The sequence below is a fragment of the Colossoma macropomum genome, unplaced genomic scaffold (assembly GCF_904425465.1).
Source record: "Colossoma macropomum unplaced genomic scaffold, Colossoma_macropomum, whole genome shotgun sequence".
NCBI classification, from domain to species: domain Eukaryota; kingdom Metazoa; phylum Chordata; class Actinopteri; order Characiformes; family Serrasalmidae; genus Colossoma; species Colossoma macropomum.
Genome location: NW_023494810.1, coordinates 7,256,217 through 7,273,038, shown reverse-complemented (window position 1 = coordinate 7,273,038; position 16,822 = coordinate 7,256,217). Strand labels below are relative to the sequence as shown.

The 16,822-nt window shown below is 38.8% G+C and overlaps 1 protein-coding gene across 5 annotated transcripts in view; it reads left to right on the top strand.

Moving 5' to 3' along the window:
- Positions 1 to 16,822, top strand: part of slmapa (sarcolemma associated protein a) — a 71,452-nt gene that overhangs the window by 15,496 nt on the left and 39,134 nt on the right. For 4 of the 5 annotated variants that reach the window (XM_036559702.1, XM_036559705.1, XM_036559700.1 and 1 more), the window contains exons 2-3: positions 8,137 to 8,284; positions 10,125 to 10,197. In XM_036559702.1, the coding sequence (XP_036415595.1) occupies positions 8,137 to 8,284; positions 10,125 to 10,197 (221 nt within the window). Of the gene's footprint in view, positions 1 to 8,136; positions 8,285 to 9,616; positions 9,748 to 10,124; positions 10,198 to 16,822 lie in introns of those variants that run through there. The other variant, XM_036559703.1, reaches the window with a different exon arrangement.

The following is a 16,822-nucleotide window of genomic DNA, read 5'->3' as shown; positions in this document are numbered from 1 at the left end:
GGATGTGGGGGCGAATCCCTGCGAAAAATGAAATGCCTCTCTTTTTCTCTCTTCTCCACACGCGCACACACACAAAGAGAAATCGCATGACTCAGCAACAGTGGCTGCGCTTGCAGGTGCTCTGCTTGTGATAGTGACGGAGCATATCTAATGAATGTGCAGGGCACCGATAAACTCGAGGGCCAATGGACCATTGACCTTCCTAACCTGCCTCCACTCACCGCCTCCACTTAACATGATACGTGTAATTACATCCCAACAGTGCAGCTTCCTTTCTGCTTCCACGAATACTGACTTGGGGCAGACAGTGACATTACTGCCATAGGAAATTAATTTGTTGTGCACTGTGATAATCCTTCCACTGTCCTGGGATGTATTATCAATACGTAATTATTTAATGCCACATGTTAGAGGTGCAGAAAACAATTGTCATTATAAATGTAATATCAGTGCAAAGGTACACAGATATAAACATTTGCATTGGCTGCTCTGGCCAGTAAGCCAGTGACTCGTGTGGCCGAAATCATCGAAACATTAGGTAACACTTTTGATGAGTGTCACGTTTGTAAGCATCTATAAACACATTTATAACATGTTATAATGCATTCATAAGGCATGGTTATAAATCTTTATATAAATGAATTACACCGCATTGCACTTTATAGCCATGTTTATGATATGAATTGTTAATATAATACATTATAAGTCGTGTTTATAACATGTTATACTGTCAGTGCCAGAGAAGTCAGTCCCAGCTTGGAGAGTGTAATGTAAAGACAAATACAAAGTTTATTTACGCCCTGGGATTTCCAATATTTTATTTCTCAGCACTGGTGCTGTCAGGGCTGCTTCTTCAGGGCTTCAGTCCTGAATATTCAGATGCTCCAAACAGGCTGTCCAGCCTAGAATTATTAACCAGCGCTCTCACTTTAAATGTTACATTACATCACAGCAAACCAAGTACAGAAACACTACTGATGGCATCAGTAGTTTAAAATCTGACATTTGAAGCCTGTTATTTGCTTTACTGTGTATGTTTTAGTGTTTCAGTAAATTCTTCAGTAAATACTTCAACTTGAAACCTCACTCTTAACACTGGAGGAGGCTTTAGTACAGTATGCCTCACATAGAGCGGACAAATACGACTTATGAGCTCTTATTTGTTGTGAACAGTACTTACTATGCATTATGTTAACAGTTCATAATGCATAATAAGCATGGCTATAACGTGTAATGCCTGGTTATAAATATTTATAGCCATGGTTATGATGCCTTATGAATGCACTGTAACATGTTATGAATGTGTTTATAGATGCTGACAAATGTGACATTCATAGAAAGTGTTACCAAACATCTTTTTAATGTTTTTATAACTAACAAATATGATTCAGTACCACAAAACAGTCAGTTTTACTTTGAAAAAAAAATCAATAAACAGTTTGTTAAAAATCGCTGTAATGATGGTTCTTAGTTTGTCAATTTGAAAATTGAACAGCACCAAGAAACAGACACTGTTGAGCCCTGCAAGTGATTTTTGACTGCTTAATTAATTAATTTACTATGGTCAAGTTATCAGTCTTTTTTCTGGCTGTCTCATGTTTTCTTCTGGATTTGTTTTGATATTTTTTAACTTGGCTCTCAACACCAAATAGATTCATTTATTATGTGGAACGGCGGTTAAATATTTCTCATAGAAACAAACTGACTGACCAGTGAGACTACCTGCAGAGTCCACTTAAGTTAGTTGTTAGCATTAGCTAGATGTTGCAGATGTTGTAGATGTGCAGTGATCATGTCCTGTTTTTGAATATCAGTGGAATAAGTTGAACCTTTTTGAATTACAGCAGTGCCGCAGTAGTCTGTAGAGTGACATTTCATGGTTTAAAGATTAGAACCACCCCCCGTTTGATGACTTCAAAGTGGAAGGAACTTTTGGAAAAACTGCAACTGCTTTGCGGTTGTTGTCGTTTTCAAACAGTCTTCAAATGATAATTGCAACAGTGAGAGTGTATTACTCAGGCAAACAGAAAAGCCTCCTCGCTAACAGCTAAAGTTAGCAATATAGTATCTCAGTGGCTAAGCTAGCAGTCAGGATTGGCTGACACAACAGGGATTTCCCAATGATTGTGTGACGTTTAAGCAATAGAACACGAGAGGGAGTGTGTTATAACAAAACATCACGGCTGTGATTCGGTATTTGTTATTTATCGCGATAACACACAACCTTAAGTGTTCTATTGCTTTTATACAACAGCTAAATAAATAAAGTAAGAAATCAATAAACTGGGCCGTGAACGCGGCGTTTAATATGTTTTAATGTTCGCAGTTCCTTCCGCCATATTATAGTTCCTTAACAAGCAGCTTGTTGGTACGTCAGAGTAACGAGCTCCGCTTACTCGCTGCACAGCCGGCAGTTCGTTCTCCAGCTCCACACAGACCAACTGACAGTTTGGGAATTTAGTGTAGTCTCATCTTCAGATTCTGACCAAATCGGCTGTCGGTCAAATGTGATCTTAAAAGTATCCATTTTCGGTTTGTGGCAAAGTAAGAAGTAAAAACGTTCAAATAGTTTGAGCGTCTCCTGTTAAAGCGCGGTGATAGTGTTTGTGAAAAACCTGTGATGTTATGGCGAAATAACAGCAACGAACTGTTGTATAAATTTACGTGTTTGCTGGGAATTGTAGCGAGAGATTTTTTGAAGGAAAACTCTAACATTGTGAATTATGTCAAACAATGAGACTGATGGAGAAAATACTGAACTACAGAATACTGCATAGCGTGGCAAATAACACCTTCAACTCTAGAACGTCCCTTTAACAGAATCAAACACGGAGTGTTTTACACAGGAAAGGATATCTCAATAAAGCAGTCGCCCTCAGGTTTTAGTAACTAGTTGAATGGTCAACCCTTTGCAGTGCGTTCAGTGCCTAGGATGTAATCACCATAGCAACAAAAAGTTTCACACTGACTAATATTAATCATAAACACTTAATCTGACAAGCAAATAGCCCACGGTCTTCGTTTATTTTTGCTTTTTTACTTCATTAGGCTGCAGATCAGTCGTTTAATGAGTTTGTTGGGTCATTTTGAAGCAAATCAGTGATGATGCCTTTCGCTGAGGCTCTTTCGTTATTGTTGTACCAGTAGTAAATAAAGAAAGTAATTGTCAGTTCAGTCTATAACAGTTCTGTGAAGGGGGAAAAAAGTAACATCCCCTTTAACCTCTTATTCTCCAGGGTATTTTTTGGTTTGTCCATCTGAATTTACATGACCAAATCGTAAGGCAAATTATTCAGTAACTGCATGAAATAAATGTACATTTTTATTTTGTTTATGAAAAAGCTCCTCTCAAATTAACAGAACGTGTGTGTTTTATGATCATGCACATATTGCTATATGCTTACAATTTACTGCCGAAAGCCAAAAATCTTAGACGCTCTTTGTATTATTTTATAAAAATAATTTTTACAGAGCTGATCATTGAAGAGACGCCATTTGTTTATACTTTATAACCCAGATTTGTGGAAAAATCGGTCAACTTTCAGTTGACAAAAAAATTGTGAGTTCAGCTTCTTTTATTATAAGGGTTTAAAATTACATTACCCATCTATTTGACTGGCAAGAAGCTCTCATATGACCCCCACCTTTTGAATGTAGCTTATAAACATATGAAAGTTATGAAGAATAAGAATAAGTTTTGGAACCACCGCTGGTCTAAAAGTAGTTGAAGAGGTCAAACGGAGCAAATGCTGATATGTTACAGTAGCATTACAGTAGTGTAATAGTGCACTCTGTCCAAAAGAGATTTAATCGTGCTTTGTGGCTCTGCTGATTGAGTCCTGTCATTCAGGTAGCTGTTTAGTTAATGACCGTGATTTTAACATTGAGGTTGCACTGTTCTCTCAACCTAATTTGGTTAAAAGGACAGTGCCTTTCTTTAAATAACGGATACTGGTCCAGTTATGAAAACTCTCACAGATTAGTTTTGATAAAGCTTATGATGTCAACGAATTGTTCCAGCTGCACAGGATATTAAATGAAAGCACATCATTTCAGTGAACTTACTTTACTTCTGCCAAGATTGGGCTGTTTTTAATACTGAGCTGGTGTAAATTCAGTGTAAAAATGAATGATTATTCCTTCATTTTGTTCCTGTCATAGTGTAATATTCCATTATTGGGGGGGGGAAAGAGGTCAGTTGCTACGGTGATTGGATCACAATCAAAGTCAGTCATAGCTCCATGACTATAATAGCTTTTGATGTTAAATGTTTCAGCAGACAGAAATTACCTACTTCCTAAGGCGTGCCAACAAATTAACGTGCTGCTGGGAAGAATTAAAAACTGAATTATTAAATGACTCAGTTTTCATCATAGAGCCATACTGTTTCTGCCATGAAACGAAAGACCTTACTGACAGAGGTCTGTTTATGAATCATGTGAGACTGTTTGAGATCTGCAATATTTGAATAAGGGCTGTGCAATATTGACTGTCACTTCTGTCAATTATGTTAGCACTGCTATACTACCAGGCTGCTAGTTGTATAATATTGTTCATATCCGTTTGCATTAATCACTGATAATGCTGTGTCCAAGAGCTTGACTGTCTGGTCCGTTTTAATTCGTCTCTTGTTGATGAATTTTAGTGCAAATTAAATCTGTTAATCGTTGACATCAAAGAAAGGTAAACAGTATTTATTTATTTATTTATTTTATTTATTTATTTGTTTTCTTTATTTAAATACATTTTCTGTGAAGGCCTGTTATGACTAGAAAGTATGCATTAAATGTCATGCATCATTTTGTAGCTGTTAGAAATGACTTAGTGTGTTAGTGTGCTGCCCTGATTTGAGCCGTGCCTTAGAGTTAAGACTATAAACGTTTTTTTGTACAGATTGACACAGTGATGAGTCTGTACGTGCCACAACGTACCACCCTGAGTCCTTGCAGATGCTGTCTCAGGCTTGGAGTTTGCTCTGTAACCATGGGGACCAAGGAAAAAGAAACCGCTTCACACCAGATGCTTGAGCTGTGTCGCTGTTCATGAGTATTGATGGCGGCGTTTATCTGAATCAGTGCTGTGTTATTTGATTCCGCCTGCACATCGGCTCAGATGAATGAAAACTGATCCATCGTGGTTCTGAATGAGCGGCTGCTGTCACACAGAGTCGGAGTGTTTTTGGGGAGTAGTGCATAATGATAGATGAAGAATTAAGTAAAGTAGTACTCAATGTACTCGTGCCATGGCTTTCAGGTATTAAAGTGCTTTGGAACCTTTTGTTACAGTGCAAGTGAAAATATATGAAAACAAGGTTGATTGTTCATGCCTGGGCCTTAAACTGGTCAGGCTCTTAGTCTGGAGTTCGAAACTGCACAGTGGAGGATTAGCTAGAGGACTCAGCTAGATTTCACTCTAGCTGTAGTACAGTAGGGAACAGGTGTAGTAAAGGTGCGTATGATTAGGGTTGCAGTTATTACTGCAACATTGTGGTGGTCGTGATGATACCACAGTGATGGTCATGTCGATGCTTAATTGTGCATTTTATTAGACAGGTGGGAGGACTATGTCGTTTGCATGTCACCACTGCTATGTGCAATGTCCTCCTTTATGTACAGAACATTACGACGTTTGTCACTCGCGTCTGGTGTAAGTAAAATCTAAATATTTATAAAATATATAATGTAAAATCTAAATATCTATAAATATTCCACTTAGCAGTCTGATGCATCATGTTATGTATGTTATGCTTATATTCAGCGATGCTCAGCATGAAGTAGCCTAGTCTGAGCTTAACTACGGTAGCCTAATGCAAACGTTTTACACACATTCAGAGTCCCCCAAGTTTCTGGTGTTGCTATGGCATATTACAGGGGTAAACATTGTAGTGTTGAAAATTTGCCATTGCAAGAACCCTACATATAATAAGAGAATTTTTGGCAATCGTACAGTTTGATTGCCTAATTTGAATGACAAGACCACGTTCATGATATCTGCTAGTAGTGGGCAGTATGGGCAAAAATATATAGTATTTAATAGTAGTATATACTATATATTTCTATAGTATATTACTATAGTAATATATAGTATATAGATATAGTATTGTTAAGTTTACTGATTTTGGTGTGTATATATAGATCACGGTATAGTGTATTTATGTGCATTTTTTCCAAATAAAATAATTTTGGATGCTTAAGTAAACCTGTTTTGTAGGTTAACAATGGCATATTATTCTGGATGTCCCTTCACTTGTAGTAAGAACCATATTTAACAACTGAAGTAAATCTAAAATATTTTTATTTGGTGAAATAGCAAAAGCAGAACTGAACAACTTATAGACAGGTGTCGATATTGCTTTCTAACCCTAATGATAAAATGTATGTATGTAAAGCCCCCAGCAGCTTCTCAGCCTGGCAAAGACAGGTGCTGATGTTGTATGTCCAAAAGTCATTTGTCTCATATGTGCATCTCTTACACTTCAGCTTCAATCTATGACCGTCGGATGATGCTGGAATATGTGAACATTACAAGCTATTTACACTATCAGTTTTAGCTGAGCAGCTGCAGAGACTGCAGAATCAAATGAAGCATTTGGCTGAGTGAGGAACGCCATAGGTGGTGCACATGGAAAGCAAGCTGGTCTGCATGCTAGATGGCTAACGGCTAACCCCAAGAGACCGGCTTTTCCTTTCACTCTCTTTTCCCCCCATTAACTCATATTTGCTCCTTTGACAATAAACTGGGCCAACTTACCCCAGGCTTCAACTCACTATACAAGAATTGAGGGAATCAGCTTGCTTTGCACTGTTTGTATGTTGCATTATCAGCATTTATTTTCATACCAGTATAATGATAATCATAAAACAAATTTAAAACTATTTCAACTGGTATACTGGATAAACCAGTTTATTGCCCACTACTGATGTCCGCTTATTCACTGTTTGCCATTTTGCGTAAGGTGGCAAAATTGCCATTGTGTACCAAAGTGGGAACATTTTGTAATATTGTATGCACTAATAAACTGAAAATATTACCATTTTTATTAACATGAGGCAGATTTTCTGACTAATCAAATGCTACTGTATCATCTCAAACTGGAATAGGAGTTTTATTTTTCTTCCCTAAAATTGCTTGTGTTTGTGGTCACGTAAAGACCTTGATTCCACCAAAGTCCCACAGAAATGTGATGGGACAGGATCCTCCCTGCACACAGACACTTTATTGGTTAATCTGCATATTGTGCTCTTTTGCATTTTTTAGAGTGTTTTAACTGATGTTGGAATAACAATTAGCAAAGTACACATTTTGCAGCCGTATGTCTTGTCTTGGAGGAGGGAAAGACAGGTTCAGGCACACTGTGGTGTCTCATGAGCTTCAGACGTTTGACGCTGCTGCTGCTGCTGCTTTGTGCTGTTGATGTTTGTCTGGGTAACAGAGCTGGTGTAACGTGATGTAATGAGAATGTGGTGCCTTCACACTGCTCCCCTCACCTCCCCCCCCCCCCCCCAGCTCAGAAAGCAGCTCAGGGTGAAAACCTCTAAGGACACCAGCACAGCTAAACTTTCTCTTCCAAATCTGAACTTTTATTTGCTAGTCTGCACTGTTCAATTCTAGGTAATGGGCATCGTCGTCCAATTTGATATTTGAATTTGTAAGGCATCGGGGTCTTACTATGATCAGTATAGACCCAGAGCACAAATCCATTGATGGTAGCAGGGACTGAAATTTACACAGAGAAAGGTGTCAGTCTAAAGTCTTTAAGATGCTAATCTGTGTTGATTTGTATATGTTAGAAGTGCTTTTTTTGCCAAAATCAATTTCATAGCCAGTTTAAAAAAAAAAAGGCTTGGGTTGTTCTTTTTTTCTTTGTCTCTTTTATGCTAAAATGTAAACATTTTCTCATCACATTGTGAGTTCAGTATATTTTGAAATACAATCGAATGAGAACAAAAACAATAAATTGAATCGAATTGTTGTAAAATTTTGGGTCTCCATGCATTGAATTGTTTCCTGAAGAACTGTAATGAAATCAAGTCTTGCAATGAAAGGATTTACAACTGCTCTGCACTGAAATGTCTTCTTGTGGATGTGATGTTTGTTTGTCATCTCTTACCTTTTTCTCTTCTCTTTATTTTGCAGTTTTATCTCCAGGACACGAAGAGCAGCAATGGCACCTTCATAAACAGCCAGCGCTTGAGCCGGGGGTCTGAGGAGAGCCCCCCTTGTGAGGTGCTCTCTGGTGACATCATCCAGTTTGGAGTGGATGTGACCGAGAACACCCGCAAAGGTAAGGGTCACGTTGAGGATGTTTTTATTAGGAGTATTCTAACAGTGTGGATGAAGCACACTAGTTAAGTCATCGCTCTTGTTGGTCCATTGTCTTGAACAAACAAGTATTCAGGTAATTAGAGATCTGCTATCAAACAAAATAATGGGTTTCGGGACAGGTCGATATATATTTTAATATACAACATAAGGGTCAGGTTGGGCTCTGGTTTGCTTTTGTGCTATTTTTTGTGTGTAGTAGATTTCATACTCAAGCATTCTCATTGTCTCTGTCTCTTTATTGTGCACTCTTTCTTTCGCACCCTCTCTTGTGTGGCCTCTGTCTCTTGCTCTCTTTCTGATTTTGTTTCCTTCTCTCTCCATGTCTCATAGTGTTGACTGCATTCACAATAGCTCTAGAGATGACGATTGGGTGAACATGCTCCTGAATGCAACCAGGGATTAATTTACTGATAATAAACTGTTGGGTTATTACAGATAATAAGCATTTATCCCAGCATGACATTTTCTGTTAGTAACTTCACGTGCTTAGTAACAAAGCAAAGCATTGTGAAACCATGTCTGTGATTGGGTTGGGTTTCAAAGTTAGTAGCACCAGTAGGGTCAGGTTTGGCTCTCAAACGCGTGCGTGCGGATTGGGTTCAGACTTCAGTTTCATACCTGTGTAAACCTTTAATCATGAAAACCAAAGTTATCCTGATTGGTTTTGTTTGAATTTTGTACGGTGTTTAAGAAACGCGCTGCACATTGGAAACTGCAGTTCTGGAATATAACCCTTTCCGACCTGTTACAGTATTTTATCACACTACAAAGTCAAATGTAGTTTGAATAAATTTGAACTTGTCTCTGATCGCACACCTGTTGACTGTTCAACTTGGGCTTTGCAGGGTGACTGTCTTTAGGCCATTTACTTCCACTGACTTTTTAAAAACACATTTGTCTAAATTATTCAAATTTAAAAAGTTGTAATTGAAAAAAAAAGATGTTTTGAAGATGTTCCGTTCCTACTAGGAATGCTCCCTAAAGTTACACGTCTTGTTTTTTAAAACAATAATACATGTCTTAATGAGCAGCAAACTCTAAATAATTTGGGAATTTCAGATAAAAGGAGTAAAGGACTTTTTTGTAGTTATAAATGAGGAAAAGTTACTCTGCTACAAAGATGTTGAAATGTTTCAAATGGCTTTCTGGCTGCGTCAGATAGCCATGATGTAACCGTGCTAGCAGAACGTGGGTTTTGAAACTCGAGCAGTTCATGATTTCTGCCCTGAAGGTGTTGTAATGACAGCCGATGAAGTGGAAGCTTTCACAATCAGATACAAATGCAAAGCAACTTGCACTTTTAGAGCATATGAAGAGAAACGCTGCTCTAGAGCAGAATGAGATCGCTGAGAACATGGTCAGAGACAGAAAAAAACATTCAGAAGACCGGTTTCAGGTTATGGGCTAATCCAAGTGTCTAAGGTATTAAAACTGTGCTAATTCGTTTGGTCTCATGTCTTACTTGCAGTAACTTTATGCCAAGTTACGGCATGTCAAGGCTTTTTTTTCTATCTCTGTTGCTAAAACTGGAAAACTACTGATCGTTTTAGCTTGTCTTAGGAAAATTGTGTAGCGTAGGTGTGTTTCAGCTAAAGAAACACGCCAGCTTGTAAAGCTGTTAGACTGGAGGGTGAGTCAGCTGCTCAAACTTGGGCAGCTTATACAAGGGAGTGCCTCAAATCAATCAGATCTGTACTTGCATGAGTGTTTGTGTGAACGCCATTCTTTTGCAGTGAGATTAACGATTATCCTGTCATTTTAACTGTTGTCTTTCTTTACTGTGTTTCTTTCCTCTGTAGTCACTCATGGCTGCATAGTTTCGACGATCAAGCTCTTCCTACCAGATGGCATGGAAGCTCGGCGACGATCAGAGTAAGACCTGTTTCGAGATAATCGAGAAATGCACATTACACAATAACAGAGTCTGCACACACTCAAAATTATGCAGTTGGTGTTTAACTAGATTAAGTCTTGTGCATTAATCTTCTGTGCTCTTCTTACTTCTGGTTGTAAGACATTTTAGGGCGTGTCTTGTATTAATGATGGCAGCTAATATGATAAACATATCACAAACCTGCATACTTCTGTCTCCTCAAAAATAATCTCAGCTTAATTAAAAAGCAGCTTTGTTTAGCTCAAGTGTGGCTTGACAAACTAATAGTGATATTGTGTAATGAGATTAATGGGATGCACTGACATGGAAATTATAGGCAGATGCCGATATCCAGTATTGTTCATGTACGTATCTGCCAATACATAAACATGTATGAAATGTAGAAGTTGGGTCTACTTTAATTAGCGGTACAGAGAAATGTAACGTGTAATCATGCAGAAATAAAAGTGCAGGGAAAAATTAATACAAAGCAGACATTTTAGCATAGTAGCACAGGATCACCTAAATGTTTTCCTCTTCCAAAGTACAGTAAATTCATCAACAAATGTCAGTCAAAATTTGTCAAATCCAAAAGCTTTTTAAAACAATTGCCTGCTGATACTGATGTGATTCTGATATTATTATGCATTCCTACAAATTAACAATTTTCATGTGTGTTGGTGATGTTTTGTTGCTCCTGCTCTATCGGATTGTATATTTACCACTCATCACTTTTGACTAAAATAATCACATTACTAAAGACCTTAGGAACTTTATAAAATACAGTATATCAAAACAATTCAGCATATATATAGTCTTCAAAGCACTGAGGCTGGATGTAACACAAGTATATATTTTTTTGACATATGTAAACAGAAATCAAACTAACCTCTCTTTAAACCCCTCTTTAAATAAATAGCAAGCACCACCAAAAAGCACCATTTACTATTTTGCAAATAAAAACAAAAGAAATACTTACAACTGCTTGCATCAGAACTACAAGCACATTTTTTTGTGCACTTAAGGTTGAGAAACAGTCAGCATTACTTCAACAGCATTTTCTATAAAGGCTACAAAACCAAATAAATATATATTTATTTATTTTTTATATAGACATACAAGAACAAATACATATTCTTGTTTGTTTTTTGTTTAGTTGTTTAAATATTGTGTCGTCAGACATGTTGGGTTGTATTTAGTTTACTCTTATTTTGAAGTACTCTGTGGGGAGCGTGAGGTAGCAAGCCAAGTCAAATTTATTTGTATAGCGCTTTTTACAACTGATGTCACAAAGCAGCTTCACAGAAATCCATTAAGGACAAAGTTTTAACATGAAATGTAAATCCTCCAGGTGAGCAAGCCAGTGGCAAGGAAAAACTCCCTCAGAGCTGGGGAAGAAACCTTGCGAGGAACCAAGGCTCACAAGGGGGGACCCATCCTCCTCTGGTCAAACTACCTACAAAATTATTATACTGCTAATATTAATAGTAGTAGTAGGAATAATAGTTAGGAATCCGCTTCAGTGTCGGGTGGGCAGCTAGTCCAAGGCAGGTGGCGGTGACTGGGGCGTGGGCAACTGGTCTGAAGCAGGTAGCAGGAGAGCTTGACAGACGATCGTCCATCAGTGTCCGGCCGGACAGGTGGGCAGTCGTTTACTCAGAAAAAAGGTAGGGAGATGGAATTAGTTTAGTTCTGTAATAATAAGTAAATCATTTCCAGAGTGTGGCAAGCTTCAGTAGCCCACCTGTCTAGCAGCAAAACAGGAGAGCCTGTTCTAGCCTGTGTGCTGCATGTTTTCCCTTTTGCTGTATGCTGTTTTGATTTGAAGTTCTGTAAAAGCTGAGTTATGGGCGACATCTTAAGGTCTCAGAGTGTGTTTTGTAGTTGGCCGATTGGACGAATGGTTAAGTTACTCGTCTCCAGCTTTGGAGAGCAGGTTTAAGTCCCAGTGTGGAGAAGCAGGCTTGTAATGGTTTGTGCCAGTAATGTAATGACATCTCTCTGGCGCTGCGTGCATGAGATAATTAGATGTTCTGTCATCGCCGCTTAATGATGCGTTTATCACAGAAACTCATTGCGATAACAATAAAAAAATCGGATTTATCGTTCAGCCCTGGTATTAATCATGTAACTCATTTTCCTGCAAGTGAAAGAGACTGTATTTAAGTATTTCTATCATTCACTTGGAGGTCAGTGGTGTATATTTCCTGATTTACTGTTTGGCATGGTACACCCTCTGTCCAAATGTGGCCGGAGACCCCTTCTAAATAGAGAATTCAGGCATCACATTGCGCACACGCACACACGCACACACGCACACACACACACAGCTTGTATAATCTTAATAGAAAAGCATTGCCATTCTAAAGTCAGCCATGCCTCAATGCCAAGAGTCAGGTATAAAGTTCCCCAGAATTGGGCTGTGGAGCAGTGAAACTGCGTTCTCTGGAGTGATGGAGCACCATCCAATACCCTTGGGATGAGTTGATGTACTGTTTATGATCCAAAAGTAATCATCCAATATCGGTGCCTGACCTCACTAATGCTCCTGGGGCTGAGTGCATTCAGTTCCTCACAGCAGCGTGCCATCATTTAATGAAGAGGCTCCTTTTGTAGCAAAGAAATGGTTAAACCAATGGTTCAGCCAAAAATATCAAGTCTTTCATTCTTTCACCCCAGATGTAATCAGTGCTGAGACATGTTTGATGTTAGCAGTGTTAACAAACACTAGAACACAGTGGTCACCAAAAGATCCGAACTTCTTTTAACCTGCTCATACTGTGTCCAGGTCTTCCTTAAGGTTGTGCAGACTAGTCAGTGTGATTTAGAACACAGTATGACTGACTGTGAACTAAATAGTAAATGAGCAAAACTGCAGGCAGCAACCTTAGACAACAGTTTTTGAATATCTGATTCAAGATCAGTCCTGCTTTGTGAACACCAGCCTTGATATCGAAAGTGGCTGACCATAGCAGTGAAGTTTTATTTTGTGTGTGTGTGTGTGTGTGTGTGCAATTTATTTTAATTTTTTTAAAAGTAAGTCATATGCTAGAAACCACATCAATCCTGTGAGTCCTTAATGAAGACAGGAATGCAGTTTGAGAGAAGTTTTGGAAATGTTTTTTTTGTAGAAAGTGTGGCGGCTGTTGAGTTCTAGTGTTTTGTTAGCCTCCACTTCTAAACTAAGGAAGCAAAATTTGGACTCCAGGCATGTCTTGGCTGATCGACTCCATCTGGGATGAGTAGAAAACTGGGTCAATTTTTTTTTTCGCCCCACTATTTCTTTATTATCCTTGATGTCAGAAGAAATTAAATTTCTTAATTAAATGAAAAGGTGTCTACAAACCTTTGGACATAAAGTGTATTTAGAATTATGAGACCTGCGTAGAATCATGACAGAAATCGCTGTTATATCTTCAAACAGCTGAAAAGCAAACCTTAAATATATACAAAAAGAGCTCCTCAGAAGAGGTCAGATGATTTTAAATAAGTAAATTTACTCGCAAGTACTAATTAGTAATAAATCAAGTGTTAAGTATTACTCATATTTAGTCAGTAACTCATTTTACTAGAAGTGAAATACAGTATTCAGGTATTGCAGTCTGGTTTAACTGGAGGTTACGTAAACAGCTTTGTCCTGCTTTACTGTTTGGCATTATGTGTTGTGGTATGTTGATAATGACCACAGGGATGTAGTGATACTCTCTGAATGTGACGTAGGCCTCCAGGTTATGTCTGTGACCGTATATCACTGTGCTTTAAAAACCATGCCAAGGAAGGCTTTCCTGAGACAGATTGCTCACTCCCAGTATGTGGCCCCTGGCCTTCAACATTGGCAAGGCCTCTGGAAATGCAGTGTGCACTGTATGCTGGCATCAATGCTAATTGTAGCCCGTTGGTCATTTTTAGACACGCACCTGATTTAGCGCATGTGGAAATAAGCTCTAAATAACCTTAACCTGTAACCTTAACACAGGTCCATTACAGGAAATGGAAGCCTGTGGGTGTGAAACCTCTATGAAATTGTGGGAATTTGAGAGATTGCCATGTGCAGCTACTAATAATTGAGTTTTGTTCATGTTCCAGAGTGCAGTTTGTTCATTAAGGACTAGTTAGCCTGGGTTCATCATGACTTTACTGAGTGAAAATGCATAGACCACGATTGACACGCCACATGTGTTAAAGTAATCCTGAAGCAGAAATTATAACACATTCTCCTTCTGTACCATGACGCATTTCCAAAAGTCAGGGAGGGTCTCTGAGCAAACAGCATTTTCGCTTGATAAGGGGTTTGGGTGGTGGGAGGCTGAGGTGAAACGTATTATTAGTTGATATTATTTTCCTCCACCTCCACCCACTGTGACATTTTAGAGGCAGGCAAAAGTTATTTGATGGAGGATTGTGGGGGGGGGAGGAGATTTTTTTTTTTTCCCCCAAATCAATATCATGGAAAACCTGAATTTCCTTCACTTTTTTAAATAAAGGAGTTTGAAGTAATATGTAAACATTGTTGGTTTTAAACATATGCTTTACTCCCCAGTCCATTCAGTTTATCATTGGAAATTCAGCTGCAAAAACGGCCTGTTTTGAGTTCATTGTTTTTGTGATGTCATGAGAACCCACTCCTTTGCATATCCACCTATTCGGCCTACAGCAGTTTAGCCTAGCCCATTCATGTTGAAGTTATATGGAGTGTTTCCAGTTCTTTTTTAATTATTCTCAACACAGGGCAGCCTATAAGAGCATATCAGTCCAAGAGGTGCAGTAACAAAACAGCTTGTTTAATTCTAAAGGTTGAAGAAAGGCTGGAAAACATTTGGAAAAAGTTTGGTTCATGTTGTTCATGTTGAAAAACTTCAAGGAAAAACATTAAAATAATAGAATCATATAGAAGGATGAATTATGCTTAATATGACCAGGTACATTAACTAACAGGACAAGAAACAGGTCAATTTTGGTTGACTTTTGATTTCAGTCACTTGACAGTCATTCTGCTTTTGATACTAGAGAAGAGCACAGCCTTTGTCATCTTTGGTATGTCAGGTCAGTTTGGGGCCTAACTGTGTCTTAGCGGTTGAGTGTGTCACTATAAATGACTTAATATATGTTGGAGCCAGAAATGTGACCCAAAAAATGTGCAAACTGTCTTAAAAATGTGCTCTTTGTGCTCCCTATTTAAATCAATCACACCTTTACCCCTCTGTTTAAACAGTCTTTGACAGTGAATGGAGATTAATTGCTGCCTCTGAGTCCCTCCTCTTCGTCTCTTTCCACCTCTCGCTGCTCTCTCTGTGCCTTTGCCTCACTGCCTCTGGGCCTGCAGTGGTGTTTAAAGAACTGGATGATAAATTGCGTCCCGTGACTGCAGCAGAGCTCCCAGGATGAGCTCTCAGTTCAGTGACATGTTCATGCTCCGCTCCCGGACTGAGGCCCTGTTAACTGCGGTATTTATAGACGCCACATGCTGCTTGTTGTTGAGCTCTACCCTCTGGAGCACAGCCAGGCCAACCGAGACGCAAGCCGTGGCCTTTATATGTGTTGCTGTACACCTCCGTGTGTGCGCTGTGTTAAGTTGATGGGTGGTTGCGTGCATTGGCTGTGTCCTTTTGTACAGCGTGTGTTGCAGGATGCATCAAGAGGAGCCTGAGAAAGCCCTGAGACGTTTCTTTCCGAGCGTGGCCCGCCGCTAGTCTGCTGAAATTCTTTCCAGCAAGTCAACTAAAGACATCTGCTAAAGATATTTCCCCTCTTTTTTAGAAAGTTGCTCATCTTAGAAAAAGCCTGTGCCTCCTTTTTTTCCACGTAGCAGTCTGTATTAGTGTTTGATGGGGCAGTTTTTCTCCTGTTTGAGACAGGATAGATGGATTGATTGAAGGAGGGGAATGGAGATGGATGGAGTGACTGCTGCGCATGGTTGGGCTTTGTGTTGTTTTTTCCCTTTTCTGCGATAGCCGCAGGCCAGAAGGAGTTGGGTGTTTCCTCTGGGCCTGAGCCTGTCTGCTGCATCATCTTTGGCCGTCAGAGTGTTCTCTCTTCAGCATAATTGAGTACAGATTTCAGCCAGAAGGGAACAAAGATTTGATAGCTGTTTTCAGTTTGTTCCTGATGTAGACGTTGTGGCAGGACTTTATGGCAACATGTACATGTCTATGTATTAGGAGTGTAAAAGTGCATCAGTGCGTTGTTATACATTCGTTTGAACCTGGCTGTACAGCTGGAATTTAGGAATAGGTTTGATTATAATTAAAAAATAATGAATGTGTTCTCCTTGGACAATTGGACAGCGTTCAGATGCTGGAATATTAAAGAAAAAAGGAAAATAAGTTTATGTATTGTTTTAATGTCTGTATTCCACTTTGCAGATAGTCCAGTTTTTTGTATTTTGTGTATTCTGAAACAATTTAATCAACTCCTGGTGAAATTGTCATTTCAATTTCCTAATAAAGTGTAATCGAATCAAAATTGTGAGGTCAGAGGTTTATACCGCTAATATATATGTACATAGCCTTTCATGAGACATTACTTTCATGACATTTTAGCTGACGATTAATTGTTATACTAATAGTTGCGATTAACAATTGAATTTTTTTGTTCATTGTATGCAACTATGGAAGTACAAGCCTA